Genomic DNA, 27911 nt, shown 5'->3' with positions numbered 1-27911 from the left:
GTTTACATAAATGCCTAATTACCTAGATCTTCAAGAACTTTCCAAATATTTACATACATTTGGGTCCCAAGCCCTCTCCAGCTTTCTATAAACCACTTGCCTTGAGCAAATAATACAGCTAGAACATTACCATGGAGCGAGATTACTGCTGTGCAATCCAAGCAGATGAAAAGCTAATTAGCTACACAGATCATCCCACTCACACCATACTGTACATCCATATAACACAAAATTATTCTACATCAGCCTACCAAGATGTCTTATGATATGTCCATTTAATGCTTTTTTACAGTATATATATTTTTTACATTTTAGGTGCCTAGCTTCTTGAATTGGTTATGAATCCGAATCCCAATCAATCAATGACTGTAGGATCTGGACATTCAGATGGAACAGTGGATACACGGGCCATGGAGATTACGGCTCTAGGACGTCCGTTCTCCCTTGGGATGCTGTATGATTGCCGTGATGATACGCTCATCCCAGGTAAATACATGTATTTTGTTTTACACCTAGTAGTCAGGAATAAATTACCTCAAATCTACAATTGTTTTTTCTAGTGAATTAGATGAGTACTTGGACGTGTACTCTTCACTATAGGATTGGCAGAAATTTCTAACACAAATAGGTTTAGCTTCAGTAAACAGAGGGAGAAAGGTTTCTGTTCATGAGAGCTTACAATCTAATTGAGAGGAAAAGATGAGACAAGAGGAGTTGACAGCAGTGGAGGTTTTTACCTATGGACTGTAGCCCCCCAGGTAAAACCCACCACTTCAGCACAGAATCTATGAAGCCAGATGCAGTCCGTGAGACTTCACTGACTTCACTGTGACATCCTATTGGAAGTCCTACTTGCCAGTCACAGACACTACAGGCAGTCACATTGGGAGGTGTGTCTTCCCTCCGGGACTAGCAGTCTGTGCTTTGATAAGAAGAGAGCTGGCTTCCTGTAGGAAGCCATTCCCTGCATCGTCTGCCCTAGTTGGCTTCTATGGACGGCAGCCAATGTAGTCCATAGAAGATACAGGTATTGCGCATGCGCAGTACTGTTACTGCTCATGTCCCAGTATCTGTGAACTACATTGTACAGATTTTGGGGCCCAGCTGGTGATGGGGACAAGGGACAAGGCAGAGGGGACAATGGAGGAGGGACCCAGTAGCATGACCAGTGGCAGCCCCCCTCCTCTACCAAGGTAGGAGCCGCCACTGATTGACAGAGATAGAGAGAACAGGGAGCTGGGCTAGTAAGTTGAGTACAATGGGAGATGCCTCAAACCTACCATAGAGATAAAGTGGTGAAGTTGCCCATAGCAACCAGTCAGTTAATAGCTATCATACAGTATATCTAGCACAGTCTGTATAATGACAGAAGATCACTATGTGAAACTTCTCCGCTTTATCTCTTTAGAAGGTTTGATTCATATCTGCCATAATGAAAATTATAGGATGGGACAAATAAGGATTTTAAAGAAGATATAACTCATTGCAAACTGATGTAGAGCCTGATTGGACATTTATTACTAGTTATTTATATAGCACACACATATTCTGCAGCACTTTGCAGAGAATATTTGGCCATAGGAGTGTATTCCATATGGGGGGGAGCAGCCTGAGTCAAGTCTTGGAGTTGAGTTTGTTGTGTTATTATCAGTGATATGTTGAGATGATGGACTTTGGAGATATATAGTGGAGTGTGGAGTATGTGAGGGCTTCTATAAGTTAGGGTTAGAAATTGAATTGGGTTCTTTAAGAAATAGAGAGCCAGTATAGAGTTTGGCAAGGATGGCAGGCAGAAGCAGAGCCATAGCACTGAGGATGGATTGAAGTGGGGAGACATGGGTGAAAATGAGGGCATACAGCAGGAAGTTGTACTAGCCGAGGCAGGTAATACTTTTTGTGGATAAGAGGTATGGTAGTGTCAATGGGTGAAGAAGGATCTACTCCTGGTGATTTAAGATACAAGTTTGAAAGATGGACTGATTGGGGTTAGCCAAGGAAAGGTTGGAGAAAAGTATGACACCAGGAAGGTATATCACGGTCATTTGGGCATGACCATGATATAAAGCAGCAAATTGGAGAGGAATTCACATTGATTCTGGGCACGATGTTAGTGTCAGCTGAAAGGTGGAAGAATGTGGCTGGACAGTTCATGGATGGCAGAATGCAAGGAGGAAATAATGATGGCTGGGAAAAAAGAAGATGTTGGAGAAGTATGGTGGTAGAAGTGTATAGAGGTAGAAATACTGCAGATAAGGTTATTTAGGTAGCAGGCAGATGGGTTGGGGTGATTGAGGAGATGTAGAGAAGTGTACTTAGAAGGGGTAAACATTGAGACTGGTGCAATTGGTCCAGGTACAGCAGGGCAGTGCAGGATTTACAGTTGCTTCACTTATGCAGCATCTTTGAATTTGCAGATTGAGGGTTAAAGTCCAAAATCCAAATCTGGTAAGAACAAGCTAAAATTTAATCGTACTTATGATGACATACTTTATATGCAGACCGTGAGATGAAAGAATAGCCGTCAAATAACAATTAAACAATTAGAGAATAGATATAGTTGGTCTCTACATATTCTGTATTTGAGCTCTGCTCAGGAATTTTACATTTTGATATGAGCCTTTACCACAATCGCTTTCAAAAGAGTTGTTTTGTGTGTTGACAAAATTTGGAACACAAAAAAAGGCTTTGAAGATTCATCATTGTATGAGTGTATATATTTTGTTGTTATACAGGTGTCACTTTATGGAATCGTGAGACATTGGGAAAGCATGTGGCAGCAACACCTCAAGATAATACAGCATTTGAGTGTATAGCCTCAGACACTGTTTCTGATAAATCATCAGCTCTGAATATCTCAGCATCTTTGAAAGCCAGTTTCCTCTGTGGTCTGATAAAAGTTGGTGGATCTGCCAGTTACCTAAATGACACAAAGACATCTAAGAACCAAGCCAGAGTCACCCTAAAGTACTCAAGAACCACAAGGTTTGAGCAGCTGAGCATGGACCATTTAGGTATCCAGAACATGACTTACCATGATGTGTTTGACAAAGGGACGGCCACCCATGTGGTCACTGGTATTTTATATGGTGCTCAAGCTTTCTTTATATTTGATCGTGAGGTATCTACATCAGAGAGTACTCAGGATATACAGGGAAATCTCCAGGTCATGATTAAAAAATTACCCCTAATTTCAATAGAAGGAAAAGGAGAGCTGATCATGAATGACAAAGAAAAGCAAGATGTTAAAACATTTAGCTGTAAGTTTCATGGAGACTTTTCCCTGGATAGAAATCCGACCACATATGACGATGCCGTAAAAATTTACACTGACCTCCCAAAGCTACTAGGAAAGAATGGGGAAAAGGCTGTACCTGTGAAAGTCTGGCTGTATCCACTGAGGAAACTGGACAGTAGAGCCGCCCAATTGGTTCGAGAAATTAGTGCAAATCTTGTATTCAAGACAGAAAAGTTGATACAGCAAATGATAGATGTTACCATACAGTGTAATGACCTGATGAGACATCCGACTGCAGAGACCTTTCCAGATGTAAAGAGTAAAATCCTCCTGTTCAGAGAGCAGTGTGAGCAATTTACCCTCACATTTCAGAAGCAGCTTGCACAGACCTTACCCTCTATCCGAGGTGGGGGATCAGAGGAAGCTGCACTTGCTGATATTTTAACAAAAATAAAACAATCTCCATTTGGAAAGTTCCACATTACACAGTTTTTGAGCAGGAAACAGCAGGAGATGGATACTGTGAGCTCCTACCTTAAAGTTCTGTCCAATATCAAAGTATTACCAACTGAGAGTGAAATAACCAGACTAATATCTGACCCTATGATTGACTATGTTGTGTGTTATCATTTTACATCATTAAATGAGGAGGAGACATATCTTTCTGATATGTGTAATTGGCTCCAATCACCTGGACACACTGTCTATGAGAATAAAAATATCTCATCATGGTTCAAGGACAAAGATGTCTCTATGAGAGCCAGGAGATGTGTGAGAGCATTTCAGGAATTTGCTGAAGTTAATGCATCCACTGTGGAGACTCAATTTATTGTCTCATCTGTCCCAGACCAGAGTAATCCTGGAGTCTCTATTTACCTGTATGAAGGTGGGGAATTGCTGAGTGAAACATTTAAGCCTCCAATTAAACCTCATCCTCCAGTTATCAGTGGTAGGACACATGATAGTATAGAGCTCACTCTCAGTCCTGCAGACTTTGGGAAAGAATTCATAGACGGATACCACATAGAGTATAGATGTACTGAGGAGGAGAACTGGTCACATTTTATGACAAAGAATAAAGACAAGAAGATCACAGTTACAGGACTAAAGCCTAACACAAAGTATCAGTTCAGATACTCTGCAGTGTGTAAACCAGGACTCAGCGCTGCCAGTAATGTAACAGGAGATGAGAAAACTCTTCCCACTAGTCCACCTGAAGCCAAACACATCACTGCTGAACCATCTTATATTATATTACATGTCAAGGAACCAACTATAATCGGAGATGGAGTCACAATAAGTGAGTATAGAGTTGAATATAAGGTGGAGTCTGAAAAGCAAGCAGGAGGGTGGATAGAATATAGATCAGGAAGCAAAGTTAAAACTTGTAACATTGAGGGGCTAAAACCAATAACATCCTACATAATACGTGTGTCGGCCATATGTGGTGACTCGGGGGTCAGTGCTCCTAGTCATGAGTTTGTAGTTATGACAACAAAAGAACAACCCTCTAATCTTAAAAAGCACAATAAAGAAAACAGCATTCTATTACAGGAAAAGGAAAAAGGAAAGCCTTCTGTATATCAGCTGAACATGGATCTCTGTGACTCTGGATATCGTAAGTACAGCTTGGGAAAAGGAAATCTACAGAAACCTAATAAAGTGATTCTATTAGTAGGAGCTACAGGAACAGGAAAAACAACCCTGATCAATGGGATGGCCAACTACATCTTGGGTGTGGAATGGAAAGATGACTTTAGGTTCCAACTTGTACACGAGGTTACTGATAAATCTCAAGCTCACAGCCAAACCTCTCTAGTTACAGCCTACAAGATGAACCATGAAAGGGGCTACCAAATACCGTATTCCCTCACCGTGATAGACACACCAGGGTTTGGAGACACACGAGGAATAGCTCAGGACAAGAAGATCACAGAAGACATCCATGCATTCTTTACAGCTGACAATGGTATTGATCAGATAGACGCTGTGTGCTTTGTAGTTCAGGCTTCTTTGGCTCGGTTGACACACACCCAGAAGTATATTTTTAATGCTATCTTTTCTATCTTTGGGAAAGATATCAGAGACAACATACTGATCCTGATCAACTTCTCAGATGGTGAAAGACCTCCAATAATAGAGGCTATTAAAGCTGCTGATGTCCCATGCCCACTGGACAGAGATGGTGACCCCGTTCACTTCAAGTTCAACAACTCAGCTCTATTTGCCAACAATCAGGCCAGTAACATGAGTTTTAATGAGATGTTCTGGACCATGGGGACGCAAAGCATGAGATCATTTTTCAGCGATCTAAGTAAAATAGAAACCAAAAGTCTGACTCTTACCAAGGAAGTTCTCAAGGAACGGAAACAGCTTGAGATTACTGTGCAGGCCTTACAGCCACAGATAAAGGCTGGGCTAATGAAACTGGATGAAATTAGAAAGACACAGGAAGCTCTGCAGCAGAACAAGGACCGCATGGCTGCAAATAAAGACTTTGAGTATGAAGTAGAGATAACTGTTCCAATAAAGATAGACATAACAGGCAGCTTTATAACCAACTGCCAGCAATGTCACTTTACCTGTCACTATCCCTGTGGAATTCCTAATGACTCACAGAAAGATGGCTGTGCTGCTATGCATAATGGATACTGTACACAATGTCCAGCTAAATGTATCTGGAATGTTCATTTCAATCAAAAGTATAAATTTAAATATGAGAATAAAAAAGAAAAAAGAACCTATGCTGAACTAAAAAATAATTATGAAGCAGCTTCTGGAAAGATGATGACTGTAGAAAAGTTGTTCAAAGAACTAAAAATGGAATATGATATTGTGAAAGAAGCAGTGTTTGGTCTTATTGACCAGTCCTCCCAGAGTCTGAAGCGCCTCCGTGAAATCGCTCTAAGACCAAACCCTCTGTCAACCACAGAATACATTGATCTGATGATACAGAGTGAGGAACAAGAAGCCAAATCAGGATATCAGGAGAGAATCAAGTCTCTGCATGAGGTCAGAGAGCAGGCGGGGTTGTTAGAGAAGATCCAGAAAAAAGAAAAACTGCTGCCTGATCAGCAAGAAAACCCTACCAAAAATTCTCTTCTGAGTAATGTAAAAAATGTGATCCGTTCCTTTTTCAAATAAGGTAAATAAATAGGATCATATACTGTACAGTATGCTGATTGATCGATGGAGCAAAGAAGAGATGAAGCAGAAAATGCTACAGGTCAAATATCGGAGAAGAGACCATTAAGAAGTGGTCCCACAGATGTACATTACTGATCCTCTGTATTATCATTTAAGGGGAAGAAGTATATTTTCCATGCAAATATGCATGGAAATTTCATTCAATTTCTATAGAAAATGTAATCTTTGCATTTCCTTCTCCCTAATTGCAGATCTTATTATAAAATGTTTAGAGATTCATCATCATAATCCTAATGTACATTTAATGACTGTAGTATATCAATAATAAATAATAAAAACCCTCTTCTGCCTTACCCTATTTTGACTTCTTTTGCCAGAAATATGCTGCACATACAGTATGAGAAAAATACTATTTTTGGGAAGTTGACATACAGTATTAGTATAAAAAGGGATGTATTTACAGTACCAGCAGTCAGGATCCCAGCGTAGAGGAGACCAATGCCAGAATCCCGTCAGCTGGTAAAATGCTCCCCCCCCCCCTCTCCCCCGTATATTCCTATGTGGTTGGTGTGTCCACGCCACCAACCAAAGCAGAATATAACCTGAGGCAAGCAAAACTCACCACCGGGCCCAAAGCATGGCAAGCACAGAGAGCCCACGAGGGCACTCACTGCCAGGATTCAAGAAGACCGGATGCCACTCTCGGTATACTGACAGCCGTCATCCCATCTGCCGTGATATCAACCCCAACCCATACAAAAATGCTGCACTATTTGTTTGGCTGGGTTATTCAGGAAACGGGAGACACTATATAGAACAGTCTAATCCACATGCCAATATTGGGTAAAAATAAAAACAAATATTGTGTATGAAATTTATAGAATCAGGTAAAACTTCTAGAGGTATGCAGCTGCTCATACAGAATATTGTATACAGCAGACAGGGCTGCAATCGAAATTGTGGGGCCCGGGACTGACAAAACAGACAGGGCCCCCCCACAAAAAAAAAAAAAAGATTCTGCCACACCACTCCACCCCATGTGATGTCCCACATTGTGACGTTACATGCAGGAACGCAATGCTCCACCTGTAGGAATGATTCATGGAGAGCTGATGCACAGGGAAGGTTTGTTTTAAGAAGTCCTTCCCCAGCATCAGCCGGCTGTTGTTGAGTAGCCTAGTGCAGCTCTCCAGGTATTGGTGGCAGGAGCCAGGGTGGGGCCCCCTTTCTATAAGGGCCCGGGACTCAAGTCAAGACTCAAGTACTTTTATTTTACACTTTTGTTCAGAGACTAATAAATTAGAGTTCATATTTTTGTCCTTTGTTTGGTAAGATAACAGAAAAAATATACATTCACGAAAATATACAATGTTATTACATTATATACTATAAAATTATAAAACATATGTATTGGTTAAGGGTCTCAATAAAGAGAGAGACAGGGGAGAGAGGAAGAATATGGGCAGATGGAGGAGACAGAGGGGGTAATTCAGACCTGATCGAAAATTTAGCACATCTACAATCAGCTTCCCTGACATGCGGGGGGACGCCCAGCACAGGCTAGTCTGCCCCGCATGTCAGGCCTTACCCCATCGCACCAGTACAAAAGCGCTTTTGTACTGGAAGAGCAGCTCCCAGTCAGCGTAGCTCCTGCACGCTGGCCGGGAGCTACTCATCGCTGCTTGGGTCGTATCGGCTGCATGTGATGTCACGCAGCCGCTGCGACCCACCACCCGCACGGTCCGGACATGCCTGCGTTGCCCGGACCGTGCCCCCTAAACGGTGGCTTAACTGTCAATCAGTCAGAGGCGTTCACAAGCCTAAGACAGCCGTCGCCTGCCTGCCATGTACCAGCGCACTGCGGCTCATGCGCAGTTCAGACCTGATCGGGTCTGAATTAGGCCCAGAGACTGTACTGTAAATAAAGACAGAGAGAGAATGAATAGGGGGGAGACAGAGAATGAAAAAGGAGAAAGAGATATAAAATGAACAAGGGGGAAAGAGAATGAATAATGGGGAGAAAGACAGCAAATGAATAAGAGAGATATAGGAAGGGCAGACAGGTGGAGGAAGGAAGAGATAAAGTGCTAAAGATAGGGACAATGAATAAGGGGAGAGAAAGACTAGGAGGACACAAGTAGATAAAGATATAGAGAATAAATAAGGAGGTAGAGATAGAGACTAGGAGAAGAGAAATAATAAATAATAGATAATACAGGATTATTAAAATGAGAGAGAATTAGGAGAGAGAAAATGAAGGGATAGTGGGAGAAAAAGAATGATAAGGTAAAATAAGAGGAGAGAGAGAGAGTAAGGGAGAGAGAGATAGAGAGATGGCCAATATAATGTAATTATAATCGGTAAAACCAGTGCTTGTGGCTTCCAATCATAATTTGTGTGGACAAACAGAAACAGACCCTGTCAACCACCACATAGCAGACCCTGAGGATGACATATAAACACAATGTTCTCAACTTATTTTATTTCAGATTTGAATATGAAACTTTTGGTCTAGGGATACCACTAAATTCAGGAAAGTTTTGGAATCTCTGGATTATAGAGAGAGAGAGAGAGAGAGAGAGAGAGAGAGAGAGAGAGAGAGAGAGAATAATGGGACTGAGGAAGTGTGAGAGATAATAGGGGGTGAAACTGACAGAGAATAGATAAGAGGGGAGAGAAAATGAGGAGACAAGGAGAGAGAGAGAGAGAAAGATATATGAGGAAGAGAGAGAATGAGAGGTAGAATAGGAAAAGAAAGCTTAAAAAGGTGGAGGGACAGAAATATAGAACGAGATGAGGAGACAGGTGGAGGGACAGAATGAATAAGGGGGAAGTGCTGTAATAATGAATAAGGGGAGAAAAAGAGAGGCAATAAATATGGAGAGAGATGATGCATTAATTGGGGGAGATGGGGAGAGGTATTGAATGGTATTCTCAATTTCTCACACATTATAGACTTTTAGAACCTGAACCAATGACAGCACCTTTAGTAGTCACATTTCCCTTAATGCTGCTTGTGCTTGCTGGTACTCAGAAAGGTATACGGTTAGCATACCGACAGTCGGGATCCCAACGATCACAATGCAGGCGCTGGGATACCGACAGGCAGAGGCGTAACTAGGGTTTTTGGAGCCTAGGGCAAGATGGAAAATGGCGCCCCTCCCCGCCCCCCCTTTAAAAAAAAACACACTAAAAGAAGCCGAAAAAATGGGCATGGCCACACACCAGAAAGGGTGTGGCTACGCTCCAGAAGGGGTGTGGCCACTGAAAATGGCCCACAGTGCCAGTAACATTGCCCCACGGTGCCGGATACATGCCCCACGGTGCCGGATACATGCCCCACGGTGCCCGATACATTGCCCCACTCAGTGCCAGTTACATTGCCCCACTCAGTGCCAGTTACTTTGCCCCACTCAGTGCCGGATACAATGCCCCACTCAGTGCCGGATACAATGCCCCACTCAGTGCCGGATACAATGCCCCACTCAGTGCCGGATACAATGCCCCACTCAGTGCCGGATACAATGCCCCACTCAATGCCGGATACAATGCCCCACAGTGCCGGATACATTGCCCCACTCAGTGCCAGTTACATTGCCCCACTCAGTGCCAGTTACAGTGCCCCACAGTGCCAGTTACAGTGCCCCACAGTGCTGGATACAATGCCCCACAGTGCCAGGCCCCCCGTGCCAGGCCCCCCAGTGCCGCCGCCGGACCCCCGTCACTCACCTTTTGTGAGGGGAGGAGAGCGCAGCGCCTCTCCTCCCCCTCCCCGCTCCAGGTCTCCGAACGCCGGTGGCTGTCTGGCGCCGGTTCGCTAGCCAATCAGAGCTCGCGGACCGGCAGCCAATCAGGAGCCGGTCCGCAAGCCCTGATTGGCTAGCGCCGCAGACCGGACATGGCAGCGCTGCTGGCAGCGCTGCTAGTGCTCCCAGCGACGGTGAGGGGAGGGAGAGACGCTGCGCTCTCTCCTCCGCTCACATTTAGGGTTAAAGGGGCGAGTGGGGCATGATGCCCTGGACACCGGCGGCGCCCCCTCTCCTGGGCCTGCCAGGGCGCCCAGGGCACGTGCCCCACTTGCCCTACCCTAGATACGCCTCTGCCGACAGGGGCACCATACCACCGCCCGTAAACTGGCAAGGTAGGTCATTCCCCCTCTATGGGTGTCCACAAATGTAGCACATCTACGATCATATCTGAGTTAGCTGCATTGTGCACTGCAGGGGGGCAGATGTAACATGTGCAGAGGGAGTTAGATTTGGGTGGGGTGTGTTCAAACTGAAATCTATATTGCAGTGTAAAAATAAAGCAGCCAGTATTTACCATACACAGACACAATATAACCCACCCAAATCTAACTCTCTCTGCACATGTTACATCTGCCACCCCTGCAGTGCACATGGTTTTGCCCCTTTAGCTAACAAATGTGCTGCTGCAATCAACTCTGAATTACCCCATAGGAGTGGGGGGCCCCTGTCACAGACAGAGCAAAATGTTCCTGCCCCATCCAAGGTACATGCCCCCTGTTCAACATACTACACAGGACATTGTGCTTTTACAAAAGAACCAGAGACGGAACTCTGGGAGGCATTGGAGTCGGCTGCCGCCGGGCTCCTATCCTGGAGGGGGCACAACTCCTCAGGGATACCATCATCATCCGTGGGGGTCTGGAATCCGGGTAGGCAGCCGCAGCCATGGAGGAATAGAGCTGTCGGCATACATGAGCGGTGTAGGCTTTCTCACTCTTCTATGTAACTTCGCCAACTTGTCTGGCAAGTACTGCAGTAGAGCCGCAGCAGCTCTGTGTTATTGGTGGAGGGGACACCTGTGCCTGCAAGGACAGTACTCGGGCAATATCTTTAGTTACAGAAGCATGAATAAGAGTGGCTTGAATAATTGGTATTTTAGGAGTCAGAGAATCTTGGACATGAAGGAAACTTTGAGATAGTCATTAGCCTTAATGTTCTTGGATCTAGGGTTGTAGGTGATAGCAAAATAAAAACAAGTAAAAAATTATGCCCAGTGTGCATGTTTTGAATTTAACCTTTTATCTGACTCAGTGTATGATATTTTTATGATCAGTAAATACTGAGATGATATGCTTTTCACCCTCCAACCAGTGCCTCCAATCTGCAAATGCCCACTTGACAGCAAGAAGTTCCCAGTTTCCAACATCAAAATTGATCTCCACAAGAGAAAACTTCAGAGACAAGAAGGCACACGGATGTAGCTTATAGTCACTGGGGTCTCTCTGAGAGAAGATGGCCCCCACAACCACCTCAGAGGCATACACTTCTACAATAAAAAGCGGGTCAATATTGGTGAATTATGGTGAAGAATTGGAGCAGAAATTAGTGCTTTCTTCAACACTTCAAAGGCTTGAATAGCTTGAGGTGACCATTGGGAAGTTTCAGCCAACTTTCTTGTGAACGCAATGATTGGTGCAGCTAGAGTGGAGAATTAGTGGATAAACCTCCTATAGTAGTTTGTGAAGCCTAAAAAGCATTCAGATTGGTAGGATAAACCCAAGTTTACTGGGGTCCATGGCAAACCCCTTTCGGAAGATGGCATATTCTGAGAAGGAAATCTTCACCTCAAACTTGCATTTTTTCAGCTTGATGTAGAGCTGATGTTCAAAGGACCTGCTTGACATTATGACAATGTAATTCCAGAGACTGAGAGAAAATGAAGACGTCATCTAGATATATCACAAAAAACTTCCCCAGAAATTCCCGGCGGACATCACTGATTAAGCCTTGGAAAACTGTGAGGGCATTAGACAATCTAAAGGGCATGATCAGATACTCATAGTGCTCAGATGGGTGTTGAACTCAGTCTTCCACTCATCACCTTCTTTAATGCAAATTTGATTATACGCAGGTCGATTTTCAAAAAAATTGTTGTCTCTCTGAGTTGGTCAAAAAAGCACTGAAATCAGGGATAGTGGGAATGTATTCTTGATTGTGACTTTATTTAGACTCCTGAAATTAATGCAGGATCGGAGAGACCTGTTTATAATGGCCACAAATAAAAAAACCTGCTCCAACTGGAGATTTTGAAGGACAAATGAAACCTTTACTAAGGTTTTCTTGAATGTATTCCTCCATGGCCTTGATGTCTGGAATGAACAGGGTGTATAATCTGCCTTGAGGCAGTTTGGCACCATCCATGATCTCTATGGAATAATCCCAAACATAATGTGGAGGAAGAGAGTCTGCCTTTTTTTTTTTTTTTTTGAGAACTGCTTGATACTAAGGTGGAAACCCTTCCAGAACAGGCTGCTGGATTTGGACTGGCAGTGAAAGACACTTAGTGGTATACTCGATTCCAAGTTGGTTAATTGTTTCTGTCCTCCAGTCAATGACTGGGCTGTGACATGTCAGCAATGGCAGGCCCAACTGTTTCATTTTTCTTGGACCATCCTGCTATCCCGCAATGAGGGGGGCAGTTGGTAGACCCTCTCTCACTTGCTGCTCTGTGAGCAGCTGTGAATAGACCCTGCACATAGTCACAGCATATATTCACCAGGAGAGAAGGACATGGGACATGGTCAGCAGCTCACAGAGTGCCCCATACTAATGAAAACAGGGGTGTGGGTCATGTTCACAGCATTTTCACAAAGCCATGCCACCTTTCACCGAGGCCATGCTCCCTTTTCAGGAGTACGTACCTTCGGTGTGCTCAAGAGTCTCTCTTTCTGGGGACAGAATGTTGAGAGCTATGCGGAAGCCATAGGACTGTTAACCAAGTAGAAAGCCTGTACCTCCACATGTACTACATAAATTGGTAAGAGCCACATCCAAAAATTTCATCCATGAGCACTCTTAACTTGAAATCAGATGATCAAATAATGAAAACAATGACACATTTAAAATCTAACTTTTAATAAAAGCCCTTACAACATATATAATTGAATCTAGAAACAGGAACACACGGGCCACAAAGTGTTTTGCATATACACAGGTGTATTGTGTTTTCATAAAGGTTGAAAAGTACCTAAATTTGGGTGAAAATACAGACAAAAAGAATACAATTAATAGATTCCTCCAAAAAAGAAAATGATGTTAAATACCATGTATAAATGGAGTCTAAAAACTCACTGAGATGCTGATCTCCTGCTACCTTGAAATACAAAGTTATATGGCCACTTACTACTGAAGTAATTAGTTGTTATCAGAGATGACCCAACGTGACCTGGCATATCATATACCTTAACATACAGTCAACATAAAGAGGTAATTCATGTTATCAATGTTGTATAGTTAATAAATGCTGAAAAAATTGGCTATTTTCTGGGATAACAGAAGGTTACCTCAGCATCTCTGAAAAAATTTGAGTACAACTTAGCTCATAGTGCAACATATACTGCATAAAAAATGTAACTCATACAGAGATAATAATAGTGATATCTGATTATTATGTCTTTATGGGCATGGCTGCAACTAGGGGTTTAAGGGGGCACATGAACCAGGTGCAGCAGTTGAGGGGACGCTAAGATGGTCACGACAAGGTGTGTCATCTGGGAGGTTTATGGTGTGGAGCTGGAGCTCCTGCTGTCAACACGGATCCTGACTGTGCTGCTAAGCTGGTGGGAGACTGTGATATTGCCATTCAGTTCTCTGCGGCCCTGACTGGATTGACAGACAAAAATGGCAGTTGCTCAGCATTCCTGGAGCTAATTATATATCAGGTGCTAAAAAGGGGGAGGGGTCACAGACAAACAACAGACAGAGAGGGGCGGGGGGTGCAAATCCCCACCCCTTGGTATCCCCCTGCACACTAAAAATTACCTGTATCCATACCTGAACCTATCTGGTAATAGAAAATCAGAGAATTAGTCACACATGTTTGCAAATGCATGTTTAGCTGCTGAGACACTTCACGGCTTCTCCGATATCAGCAGTCTTAACACTACACAAAAGTAGTGCCCACATAGGGCCATGTAATTTGTCTACAGTAGGCCTCATGATAAAGGCTATTACTAAAACACATCCAGACAGAACGCTAACTTACCCGGGAACCGCCCCCAGGATCTCCCATTGGCACTACAAGGAACAGCATGCCTTCCAAATACTGATTACAAAAGCGACTATTCCCTGTATGCTGAGACGGGTTACATGTGCAGCAGCCGTTAGTGGAAATCAGGTTCCACAATACCGTACCTATTTGGGTGTCAGTGTGCTGAAAGCGACGGCTAACTGCAGTTAACATCATCACTGCAGGTGTCTCCAACAGGAGTAAGGTGTGCCATCCATCCCGCATTGGCTGTGTGCTCCTGAACTGTCAGTCAGGCTGCGCACTGTGGATACAATGTAGCGCAGCGGCGCTACAATATATCCAATGGTGGGAACTTTGCGTTCTGCGGTAGACCGCAAGGTTAAGTGGGGTCACTCTTGTGGTTTTTTTACAAATTTTTAGTAAATTCCCGAGTTGTATAAAATAACAGGCGTGTTTGACCGATGGTGTATTCATTCGTATTTTTTCTTCTGACTTTTAACTCTTTCTTCACCTTCTAATATACACAATGAAGCCCTGCACGGATCTCACAGATCCGGCCGGGATTCATTGTGATAAGTCCGGCAGTGTTTTACTAATCACTCCCGTAAAACACTGCCAGACATTACGAATGACATCGGCATCGGAAAAAGCGAAAATGCAGAATACGACAGCTTAGTAAATGAGTCGTAAAAATAACAAAAACTTGCAAATTCACACTACCGATGTCATTCATGTTTAATCTCCCTCCGAATCCAGGTGGTCATTCCGAGTTGTTCGCTCGTTGCCAATTTTCGCTATATTGCAATTTTCCGCTTGCTGCGCATGCGCAATGTTCGCAGAGCGCATGCGCTTAGTTATTTTACTCAAAAGTTAGGTATTTTACTCACGGCATTATGAGGATTTTTCTTCGTTCTGGTGATTGTAATGTGATTGACAGGAAGTGGGTGTTTCTGGGCGGAACTTGGCCGTTTTCTGGGAGTGTGCGAAAACCCGATGCCGTTTCTGTGAAAAACGCGGGAGTGGCTGGAGAAACGGGGGAGTGTCTGGGCGAACGCTGGGTGTGTTTGTGACGTCAAACCAGAACCGAAACTGACTGAACTGATCGCAGTGGCAGAGTAAGTGTCGAGCTACTCAGAAATTGCTAAGAAATTTCTATTCGCAATTTTGCGAATCTTTCGGTCGCAATTCTGCTAAGCTAAGATTCACTCCCAGAGGGCGGCGGCTTAGCGTGTGCAATGCTGCTAAAAGCTGCTTGCGAGCGAACAACCCGGAATGAGGGCCGCAGCCAATTACGAATCTTAGTAAATATACCCCATGGTATCTATTTTAATTCAAGTTAATTAGGTAAATACTTATATGGATGGATGATTCGTGTGTTGAGAATAATTTAAATGTTAGGATGGGTACAACTACAAATTAAACGACACATGATATAATTTTTGTTTATAATTAGAAAAGCTGTTTTTATTATTTATTTATTTATTATTTATTATTATTGTCATGTTACAATATATTATTATTATTGTTGTTGTTGTTTTATTATTCATTTATTTATTATTTACTAATTATTATGTGCTATTTATTATTTTTATTTCTGGAGCCAAGTGATGTCAATAGAATATATAATATTACTGTGGAGAGATCAGCTTTTATGTAGCTTTGAGTGTATCTTGCAGAGCGTATCTGAGAAATACAGATAGGTGTTTTATTGGGTGTGGTATGGAAGGTTGACAGTAACTAGGTCGACAATGTCTAGGTCAACCACTATTGGTCGACAGTAACTAGGTCGACAGGGTCTTTAGGTCAACATGTTCTACGTCGACAGGTCAAAAGGTCTACACGAGTTTTTTATGTTTTTTTGGTGTCGTTTTCTTCGTAGAGTGACAGGGAACCCCAATTAGTGCACCGCGTCCCTTCGCATGGCTCGCTTCACTCGCCATGTTTCGTGCAAGGTGCCTCACTTCGATCGGCACAGATTACCGTTTCAATCGTAGTCCACGTGGTTCGTTAAGTAAGAAAAGGTTCAAAAAAGAAAACAAATGTGAAAAACTCATGTCAAACATTTGACCTGTCGACCTAAAGACCCTGTCGACCCAGACACCCTGTCAACCTAGTTACTGTCGACCAATAGTGGTCGACCTAGACATTGTTGACCTAGTTACTGTCGACTTAGAGACCGGATCGCGTTTTATTAAGATGCTTTGTCTGCGTAAATGGGTATAAATTGAATGACATATATTATTAATATGTATATATTAACTATACTTTCTACTTTTATTATATATATATATGTCTCTATTATGGATGCCATTGATATGAAATAATATGATCACGGAGAAACTTGCATTTTGTATTTTTAAATGTATTCTGTAGAGCATATTGTGTGCCTTAAGAGGAATATACAGGTGTCTGTAATATTAATTAAAGACGGACCCTGTAAGAGATATAAAAGGGGTTAAAGTTAATTAACCCAACAGTCTTGAGGAAGTCCCGAGTTATACGGGACGAAACGCGTTGACGTCATCCCTGTTGATTGAGCTGGATACCTTTGAGTCACGTATTGCTTCAGTGTTGAGCCAATTAATTTAGCCGATTACAGAAGCCACTATTTCCTGTATGCTGAGACAGGTTACATATGCACCAGCCGTTAGTGGAAATCAGGTTCCACAATACCGTACCTATTTGGGTGTCAGTGTGCTGAAAGCGACGGCTAACTGCAGTTAACTTCATCACTGCGGCTGTCTCCTACTGGAGTATGGTGTGCCATCCATCCCTCATTGGATTCTGACAACTAAACCATTACCAGCGGCTTCTGTGGAGTGCAAACACAGGGTGAGCATATTCTGGACATTTGTGTCATCATCTCTGATATTATTTACAATCCCGCTAGATCGGGTAAACATCATACAGAGTTATTCCCTGCAGCGGGACGCCGGTGGCAGGTGAACTATCACTGCTATTTATTGAATACATTGCAGCAGAGCCGGCCATAGGCATAGGCAAACTAGGCAATTGCCTAGGGCATTTGATATGCCTAGGGGCATCAGCAGCTTCTGCTGATTAAAATGATATGCGGCATGCCTATATTCTGTGTGTAGCATTTCATATGCAGATACAGCCACAGTCTCACACAGTATATAGGCATGCTGCATATCATTTTAATCAACAGAAGCTGCCTGTGCATCCTAGCCACATAGCAATGCAAATAAGATGCATTTTCATTAAAAAAAAAACATTAGCATTGAGGCAAGATTTAGGAGGACACATCTGTATCCAAGCAGTGGCAGAGGTCACAGTGTTAGTGGCAGTGTGAGTGCTGTGTGCATGTGAGTGGGTTGGTTGTGCAGTAGTGTTCAGAATATGTGTAAGGAGTATTATATGCGTCATGTAAACATGCATTAATAATGTGCAACATATGTGTAAGGGCACTATGTGTGTCATTATGTGTATAAGGGCATTAATAATGTGCAGCATATGTGTAACAGGGTACTACTGTATGTGTGTCATTATGTGTATAGGGGCACTAATAATGTGCAGCAAATGTGTAGGGGGCATTATGTGTGTCATTATGTGTATAAGGGCATTAATAATGTGCGGCATATGTGTAAGGGACATTATGTGTAAAAGGGCATTAATAAAGGTTGTCATAATGCGTAAGGCACATTATGTTTATAAGGACATTAATAATGTATCTCATATGTGTTAGGGGCATTACTGTGTGGCATTATGTGTTTAAGGTGCTCTACTATGTGGCGTTGCGTATAGAAAGGCCACTACTGTGTCGTCTAATGTGAATAAAGAGCAATAGGGTGTGGTGTAATGTGAATAAGGAGCAATTCATTGTGATGTAATGTGAATAAGGGGCTCTACTGTGAGGTTTATAAGGTAAAGTGATAATACTGTGGGATGTAATATGAATCATGGAAAGTATCGCATGATCAAATGTGAATAAAGTGCAGTACTGTGTGGCGTAATTGGAATTGGGGTTACTATTGTGTGGACATACCCCTTGCCAGCAAAAACACACCCCTTTTTGGGCTGTGCGCCAAATGTGTGAACTGTTCCTATTTAAAATTTAGGGGGTACAAACACCAAAATAAGAACTGCTATGGATGAGGGGTGATGGTGCTGGAAAAGAAGTGCAAGGTCAGAGGCGGAACCAGCGGTGGTGCTAGGGGGCACCAGCCAAAATCTTGCCTAGGGCATCATATTGGTTAGGGCCGGCTCTGCATTGCAGGACTCCAGAATCTCACTGCGCGTGCACACAATTTGTAACAATATCACCTTTCTATCATTAATACGTGTTTGCCTCTACTGAAAGGAAACACATTGGCCCTCATTCCGAGTTGTTCGCTCGGTATTTTTCATCGCATCGCAGTGAAAATCCGCTTAGTACGCATGTGCAATGTTCGCACTGCGACTGCGCCAAGTAACTTTACTATGATGAAAGTATTTTTACTCACGGCTTTTTCTTCGCTCCGGCGATCGTAATGTGATTGACAGGAAATGGGTGTTACTGGGCGGAAACACGGCGTTTCAGGGGCGTGTGGCTGAAAACGCTACCGTTTCCGGAAAAAACGCAGGAGTGGCCGGGGAAACGGTGGGAGTGCCTGGGCGAACGCTGGGTGTGTTTGTGACGTCAACCAGGAACGACAAGCACTGAAATGATCGCACAGGCAGAGTAAGTCTGGAGCTACTCTGAAACTGCTAAGTAGTTAGTAATCGCATTATTGCGAATACATCGGTCGCAATTTTAAGAAGCTAAGATTCACTCCCAGTAGGCGGCGGCTTAGCATGTGTAACTCTGCTAAAATCGCCTTGCGACCGATCAACTCGGAATGAGGGCCATTGTTGCTATTTAGCAATCAACGTGCAGAGCCTACAAAAATCCCTGGCTTGGGCCCAGAACTGACAATTGATATCCAGCTTTTTCTGATTTTTAAATATACTCTATTTGTGATTTTATGTCATTATAATTGTTGTTATAATTGTTATTTCAAAGTGCATTTAAAAGAATACAGTAAAAACTTTTTATTCAAAGCAAGTTTCTCGTTTATTTAATGAATCCAAAGATATTTCTAATAGTGATGTGCACCGGAAATTTTTCGGGTTTTGTGTTTTGGTTTTGGATTCGGTTCCGCGGCCGTGTTTTGGATTCGGACACGTTTTGGCAAAACCTCCCTGAAAATTTTTTGGTGGATTCGGGTGTGTTTTGGATTCGGGTGTTTTTTTACAAAAAACCCTCAAAAACAGCTTAAATCATAGAATTTGGGGGTCATTTTGATCCCATAGTATTATTGACCTCAATAACCATAATTTCCACTCATTTTCAGTCTATTCTGAACACCTCACACCTCACAATATTATTTTTAGTCATAAAATTTGCACCGAGGTCGTGGCCGACACAAACACCTGGCCCATCTAGGAGTGGCACTGCAGTGTCAGACAGGATGGCACTTCAAAAAAATAGTCCCCTAACAGCACATGATGCAAAGAAACAAAAGAGGCGCAATGAGGTAGCTGTGTGACTAAGCTAAGCGACCCAAGTGGCCGACACAAACACCTGGCCCATCTAGGAGTGGCACTGCAGTGTCAGACAGGATGGCACTTCCAAAAATAGTCCCCAAACAGCACATGATACAAAGAAAAAAAGAGGCGCAATGAGGTAGCTGTGTGACTAAGCTAAGCGACCCAAGTGGCCGACACAAACACCTGGCCCATCTAGGAGTGGCACTGCAGTGTCAGACAGGATGGCACTTCCAAAAATAGTCCCCAAAGAGCACATGATGCAAAGAAAAATTAAAGAATAAAGAGGTGCAAGAAGGAATTGTCCTTGGTTGTCCTTATGTTGTATAAACAGGACATGTACACTTTAACAAACCCATCATTTCAGCGACAGGGTCTGCCACACGACTGTAACTGAAAAGACTGGTTGGTTTGGGCCCACACCAAAAAAAGAAGCAATCAATCTCTCCTTGCACAAACTGGCTCTACAGAGGCAAGATGTCCACCTCCTCCTCTTCCTCCGATTCCTCCCCCCTTTCACTGTGTCCATTCCCCTCCTCACAGATTATTAATTCGTCCCCACTGGAATCCACCATCTCAGGTCCCTGTGTACTTTCAGGAGGCAATTGCTGATGAATGTCTCCACGGAGTAATTGAGTATAATTCATTTTGATGAACATCATCTTCTCCACATTTTCTGGAAGCACTGCTATATATTATATATACTGGTGGTCAGCAAACTGTGCAAAACTGAAATGCACCACAGGTATGGATGGATAGTATACTTGATGACACAGAGGTAGGTAGAGCAGTGGCCTACTGTACCGTACTGCTATATATTATATATACTGGTGGTCATCAAACTGTGCAAAACTGAAATGCACCACAGGTATGGATGGATAGTATACTTGACGACACAGAGGTAGGTAGAGCAGTGGCCTACTGTACCGTACTGCTATATATTATATATACTGGTGGTCAGTAAACTGTGCAAAACTGAAATGCACCACAGGTATGGATGGATAGTATACTTGACGACACAGAGGTAGGTAGAGCAGTGGCCTACTGTACCGTACTGCTATATATTATATATACCGGTGGTCAGCAAACTGTGCACAACTAAAATGCACCACAGGTATGGATGGATAGTATACTTGACGACACAGAGGTAGGTAGAGCAGTGGCCTTCTGTACCGTACTGCTATATATTATATATACTGGTGGTCAGCAAACTGTGCAAAACTGAAATGCACCACAGATATGGATGGGATAGTATACTTGACGACACAGAGGTAGAGCAGTGGACTACTATACCGTACTGCTATATATATATAGTTATACTGGTGGTCAGCAAAATTCTGCACTGTCCTCCTACTGTATACTACAATGCAGCACAGATATGGAGCGTTTTTCAGGAAGAGAATGTATAATACTGGTGGCCACTGGTCAGCAAAACTCTGCACTGTCCTCCTACTATATAATACTGCTGGTCCCCAGTCCCCACAATAAAGCAATTAGCACACTGAGCACAGATATGGAGCGTTTTTCAGGCAGAGAAAGTATAATACTGGTGGTCACTGGTCAGCAAAGCTCTGCACTGTCCTCCTACTATATAATACTGCTGGTCCCCAGTCCCCACAATAAAGCAATTAGCACACTGAGCACAGATATTTGCAGCACACTGAGTACAGATATGGAGCGTTTTTCAGGCAGAGAACGTAGATATTTGCACTTGCAGAACACTGAGCACAGATATTTGCAGCACACTGAGCACAGATATTTGCAGCACACTGAGGCTGAGCACAGATATTTGCAGCACACTGAGCACATATATTTGCAGCCCACTGAACATAGAAACTGAGAGGATGCCAGCCACGTCCTCTCACGATCATCTCCAATGCACGAGTGAAAAATGGAGGCGACGCGCGGCTCCATATATAGAATACGAATCTCGCGAGAATCCGACCGCGGGATGATGACGTTTGGGCGCGCTCGCTTTAACCGAGAAAGGCGGGAGGATCTGAGTTGCCCGGACCAGTGAAAAAAAAGGTGAAGTTCGGGCGGGTTCAGATCCCGAGGATCCAAACCCGCTCATCACTAATTTCTATACATAGAGTAAAAATTGGCATTACTGCCAGTACATCAAGCGCAATTAATTTTCTGGTTTTGTATTTGTTTCTTTTGTTATAGAATTACAGGTACCAGCGGGTCTGTTGTTTCCCCGCATGCTGGTACTTGTGGTTCTCCAAGTACCACCAGGCGTGGTAGGCTTGCTGGGACTTGTAGTTTTAAAACAAAAGACAATATTATTTTTTTTACACAGGAAAAGGCCACCACCCATGGATGGGAGGACAGCCTCGGGCTTCACCCCTGGCCCTTGGGTGCCTGGAGGGGGGACCCCTTGATTTAATTGGTCCCCACTCCTCCAGGGTTCCCCGGCCAGGGTTAATGCCACAGCCGCAGGAACCAGTATAAAAGTGTCCCCCGGCTGTGGCAGGCCAGTGGAGCCCGGTGCTGGTTTTAAAAATACGGGTGACCCCTACGTCTTTTGTCTCCCGTATTTTTTGGAACCAGGAGCAGCCCAAGAGCCCGGTGCTAGTTGTCTAAATACAGGGGGACCACAGTCGATTTCCCCCCCGGTATTTAAACTACCAGGACTGGCTCAAAGAGCCCAAGGCTAGGTATGCTTAGGAGGGGAGACCCCATGCACATTTTTTTTAATAATTTTTAACTATTTATGTTCCTTTTCCACAGAGAAACATGCACAGATCTCACTGATCCATGCATGACTATCTGAACACGCCAACAAAAAGCAGGTCTATTTGAAAGCTCCTTTTTTTTACGAATTCTATGCTTTCCCGGCAGTGTTTTGCTATTGTTGGCAGTGATTCAGATTACAAATTCTTAGTAAATTACTGAGTTGTATAAAGTACTGTACAACACAGATTCCCTAACACTGACGATCTACAGTACTGTGTTGCTCGAATAGTTAGTTGCGACAGAATACACTAATTTATATTTACTGGTAAGTCTACTGGTGCTCGTTAACGCTGTGTATTTTAGATAGAGGAATGAGTCGCTCCTGCAGATTTACACTGATTTATGTGAAACCTGTGTTCACCCTTCCATTGAATGTATTACAATGGATTACAAAGAAAAAAATAATAATAAAGTGAATGTCAGAGGAAAAAATATATAGATTGGCACTTTGGGAATCGAACCCGGGACTCTCAGCGTGGGAGGCGGGAGCCTTCACCACATGCCCACCCATGTCACTGCATGGAAGTTACACCAGTTCATGTGTAAAATTAATGCAAGCAGCAATTCCTTCCCATTGGTGTTTGTTTATGCTGTTAGGGGACTCGGATGCTCATATTTCAAAACACGGCATTTAGTGCACTGTACATACTTTAAAAGTCAATGAGCTACATTATTCCTTTCACAAATTAGTTGTGTCTGCATACACATGTGTTTTAACACGTTTGCGTCTGTATAAACTATTATATTTTTTTTACTCTCTCTGTCTGACCATTGGTCACCATCTGTGTGTACACTATGCAGTACATGACTGTATATTACCATTACAGTCGTCACTGACCATTTGCCAGAGCTTGTACTGCCGCTATACAAACTAAAGTACTGGATTAGTGGAGCATTAGCCACCCAGTGGTGGAGATGTGTATTGCATGCTTGTGCCTCAACGCGCCTGTCTGTGATTAAACTCAGCAACCTAAGCTATCACCTGGGCATGACTAAACCTCCGTCTAGGTGCAGAAAAAGCCAAGATAACGGAGGACCCATCTGTACCTCCAGTCAGCCCCAGGGTTAGTGACACCTTTGGTTTCCCCAGGGTAGTCAGGTCAGCTTTGGATATAACAAGCTCTTGCACCAATAGCACCATGGCTCTTCCCCATGCTCCTGGGATTTGGGGGTAATGAAATGGGTTAAAGAAAAAAAGCAAGTTTTCTTTGGCAAACTACAAGTCCCAGCATGGCCCAAATGTCAAAATGTTTGCTAGAGCCTGCTGCCACTTGGAAAACTACAAGTGCCAGATAGCCCTGGTACCAAGGGTTGTTTGCACGTGTGGCACACCATGGAAGAATTCAATAAAAAAAAAAACAGTTTAAGAAAAACCTTTTAATAAATAAATACATAGACACAAAGTTTACTTTCAGCCACATCTCATTTTATACCAGGAAAAACAACTAAGGCTCCCATCATAGCGCGGATTGAGCAGTACTGTTCTAAGTGCCAGGGTGCACAGGCTGCAGCTGAACTCACTGTCACCAGCGGAATCTGGTTATTTGTACCGGTCTGCAATAACATCTATTGTACATTGCTACTTTGTGCTGGATCTCTGACACACCTGCCTACCCAGACAATGGGGGTTATTCAGGTTTGTTAGCAAATCAAAGCAGAAAGCAATTGGGCAAAACCATGCTAGAGTGCAGGTGGGGCAGATGTACAGTAAGATGTGCAGAGAGAGTTATATTTGGGTGGGGTGTGTTCAAACTGAAATCTAAATTGCAGTGTAAAAATAAACCAGCCAGTATTTACCCTGCACAGAAACAGTATAACCCACCAAAATCTAACTCTCTCTGCACATGTTACATCTGCCCCACCCTGCCGTGCACATGGTTTTACCCAACTGCTTATTTGTATGGTTTGTTAACAAACGTGAATAATCCCCATATTGCTCAAGGTAAATTAAACTTTTGGAACAGACAATTACAGTATGTGTCAGTTTATTGCCTTGGAGGGACATATTCCCGAAATCTATTTGGGCTTACTGTAATGTTGATGTATTGTATTCTGCAAAATCTAAGCTACTACCATTGCAGCCTTAATACCATTTAATAGTGTGTGTACCTAGTATATATTTGTCAAATTTTTATATTTTATGAATGTTGTGGTCCATGTTACTATATATGTGTGTAATAAATGTTCTTTTATAAATTGGTACACTGGCCAATTTAATTAGGGTTAGCTCTTTTTTCCCCCTGGTGTAATATAAATAGGCGCAGATCCTATTATAATAGTAGTTGGCTCATTACAATAATCAATTAACACAAAGAAGTGCACCTAACCTCTCTTTTCATGTTTTATTGTATACTTACCTGATTTCATTGTCATGGAGGAGTCCACTTACCTGCTGTTACTGCTGCTCCGGTCACTGCTGTGGTCTCCTCTCCGCATCTCAGCCGGCTCCAGGACAGAGGCTGCTTTGTTTTGAATACAAGATGGCCGATGTGAAACTGCTCTATCCATCTATAACAGTTTTATATTGACCATCTTAGATTAAAAAATAGATTGTCTCTGTCCTGAACCCACTGAGCTATGGGGGTCATTCCGAGTTGATCGCTCGCTAGCAGTTTTTAGCAGCCGTGCAAACGCTATGACGCCGCCCACTGGGGAGTGTATTTTAGCTTAGCAGAAGTGCGAACGCATGTGCAGCCGAGCTCTGCAAAAACAGTTTGTGCAGTTTCAGAGTAACTCAGACCCTACTCAGCGCTTGCGATCACTTCAGCCTATTCGTGTCCGGATTTGACGTCATACACCCGCTCAGCGAACGCTCAGCCACGTCTGCGTTTTTTCAGACACGCCTGCATTTTTGCAAACATTTCCTGAAAACGGTCAGTTGACATCCAGAAACGCCCCTTTCCTGTCAATCTTCTTGCGGCTGCCAGTGTGAATAAAAGGTTCTAGAACCTGTGCACAACCACAAAGACCTTTGTACCCATATGTCGCACGTGCGCATTGCAGTGCATACGCATGCGCAGAAATGCTGATTTTTTTTTTGCCTCATTGCTGTCCTGCGAAAATCCATAGTGAGTGAACAGCTCGGAATGACCCCCTATGTGTAGAAGCAGCAGTGACCAGGGACCTGCAAAGCAGTGCTGCAGTTCGGGGAATGGGGGAACGTGTACAACCAATTTAGAAATATCACTAGTGCTTTTATCCCAGTGCTGGTTACCCCCAAAAAAGGGGAAAAGATAGTCTTGGGTCCTCCCATGATTTTAGGGTGACCAGCACTGGGCATTGCCAACTTGTACTGCTGGAATCAGAGATTTGGTTCCACACAGCCATCAGCCATTCAGCATGAGGGCTGGCTTTCACAGGGGAGTAGGACCCCCCCCCTCCCCCCCATAAAATATGTGCAGCACCCCTGGTATAACAAGCCCTCATACCACTTGCACTAGGGCTCTTCCCCATACCCCAGCATAGTGGGTACAAGGGTAACGGAATAATTAATATTAGATTAAATAATTTGTTTTTAATGATCTACAGATATCAACATGGCCTGTCATGACCAGCTATCGCTTGGAGGACAAAAAAAATCCAGGATAACCTGGTGCTAGGGCCAGCTTGCACTTGTAGTTCACCAAAGCAAAATGCCCAAAAAAGACACACACATACACTCAGTTTATTTAAAAATGAAATTTTTGTAAAGGCAGGGTGCAAAGTCTTCTTTTATGTCTTACAGTACAGTACTGTACCTAGTCTCACAGCAATGGGAGAGGCTAAGGGTAAAGTCATGATGTGATAGTGTGGGAGAGGTGACTGTGTATGTACGTATTCACATTCCTTATAGTATGTAATGTATTAGCTACAGTGACAAGGAACCCATACACTGGACAAGAGTTCCAAGCAAGTTTATTTATATTCCAATTTCCACACAGTCAGGCAATTCACAGGCAACTGCCCAGTATGGTATTTTATTTGGGCAATGAAAGTGGATAATCCCTGGCGCACTCACGCCAGCAATTTATCAGGCTTGTTACCCAATTGAAAATAAATGTTACTGCACTTACAGGCATCCAATTTCATTTTGTCAGACATGACAGTATTAAAGGTTTATCAAGTGTTCGTGAGTGACAGGAGGGTCTCAGGAGAGAGGGATGATTTATACTGGAGCTCTAGGGTCTGCATATTCTGCAATAAGGTATTGCGCTGTGCTAAGCGTTGTTTTTTGAGACATGTCCCAAGCTAAATAAGCTTACCTCTAATGTAGATCATTTATAGCAATGTAACTCTCTATGGCATCTTTAAGCTGCTGTCTATAATGCAGGTCTTGGAGTGAAAGTTTGTTAAGACACCTGGAGTAGGACTTGGAGCAAGGATTGGGCAGTCTAATTGTCAGTAAAATAGGAGCATGATCTCACCATGATATATGGCCTATTGAGGAGTCCACTGCTAAATGTAAAAACCTGTGTGATACAAAGAGATAATCCAGTCTAGTATAGATCTTGTGTGGTGGGGTGGTGGATACGACATATATTAATCAGTTGATGTTCATGTAAGACCTTTCTAACCCTGCAGCTATGTAGCTTGTCAGAATATCTAGCACAAGTGTTGGATGAATCTTGTTTAGGATTCATTGCCCAATAAAAATCACCTCCTAGAACAAATATGCCTTCAGAGTGTCAGGTCCCGGCTATGTGATACTCACTCACGGTCTGTTTGCCATGCGGCCTTGTCCTGGTGAGGGTCACGTATAGTGGGGGTCCGGTGTAGATGTCACTGACAGACTGGGGATATCTGTGGCGCGGTCCTCTGGCAGTGTTCCAGTGGTTTCCTGGCCTGAGCTCTGCCATGCTGGTTGTGGTCAGCTGACTGAGGATCACCAATGGGAGTCCAGTTTCTTAGTCATGTGAGGGCAGTAGCCAGTCATGCAATGGACCAGGGTATAAATAGCCTTCCTGCTCTAAGTGCTGTATTTGTGGTTTGCTTGCAGCCCTCAGTGTGCTCGATCTGCAATACCGGAGATCAACCCGGTCCAGCAATACTAGTTCCAGCCTGTTCCAGAAATACCAGTTCCAGCCTGGTCCTGCAATACCTGTTCCAGCCCAGTCCAGCAATACTAATTTCAGTCCGGTTCAGCAATAATGGTTCCAGTCCAGTTCAGCCATACCTGTTCCAGCCCAGTTCAAATAATACTGGTCCCAGTCTGGTCCAGTAATTTTGATTCCAGCTCAGCTCAAGAAATTCCAGTCCCAGTCTGGTCCAGCAATTCTGGTTCCAGCCT

At 43.4% G+C, this 27911-nt stretch overlaps 1 protein-coding gene across 1 annotated transcript; it reads left to right on the top strand.

Moving 5' to 3' along the window:
• Positions 1 to 359: 359 nt before the first annotated feature.
• LOC135057172 (uncharacterized) lies at positions 360 to 27772 on the top strand. Its single transcript, XM_063963070.1, has 3 exons — positions 360 to 486; positions 2733 to 6341; positions 27621 to 27772. Exons 1-3 carry the CDS (start codon positions 363 to 365, stop codon positions 27770 to 27772), a joined length of 3885 nt encoding a protein of 1294 aa, XP_063819140.1. The 5' UTR covers positions 360 to 362.
• Positions 27773 to 27911: the final 139 nt, after the last annotated feature.

Source organism: Pseudophryne corroboree, chromosome 3 (assembly GCF_028390025.1).
Source record: "Pseudophryne corroboree isolate aPseCor3 chromosome 3, aPseCor3.hap2, whole genome shotgun sequence".
NCBI classification, from domain to species: Eukaryota; Metazoa; Chordata; class Amphibia; order Anura; family Myobatrachidae; genus Pseudophryne; species Pseudophryne corroboree.
Note: the sequence above shows the minus strand (reverse complement) of the source record. Positions and strands in the feature narration are given on the sequence as shown.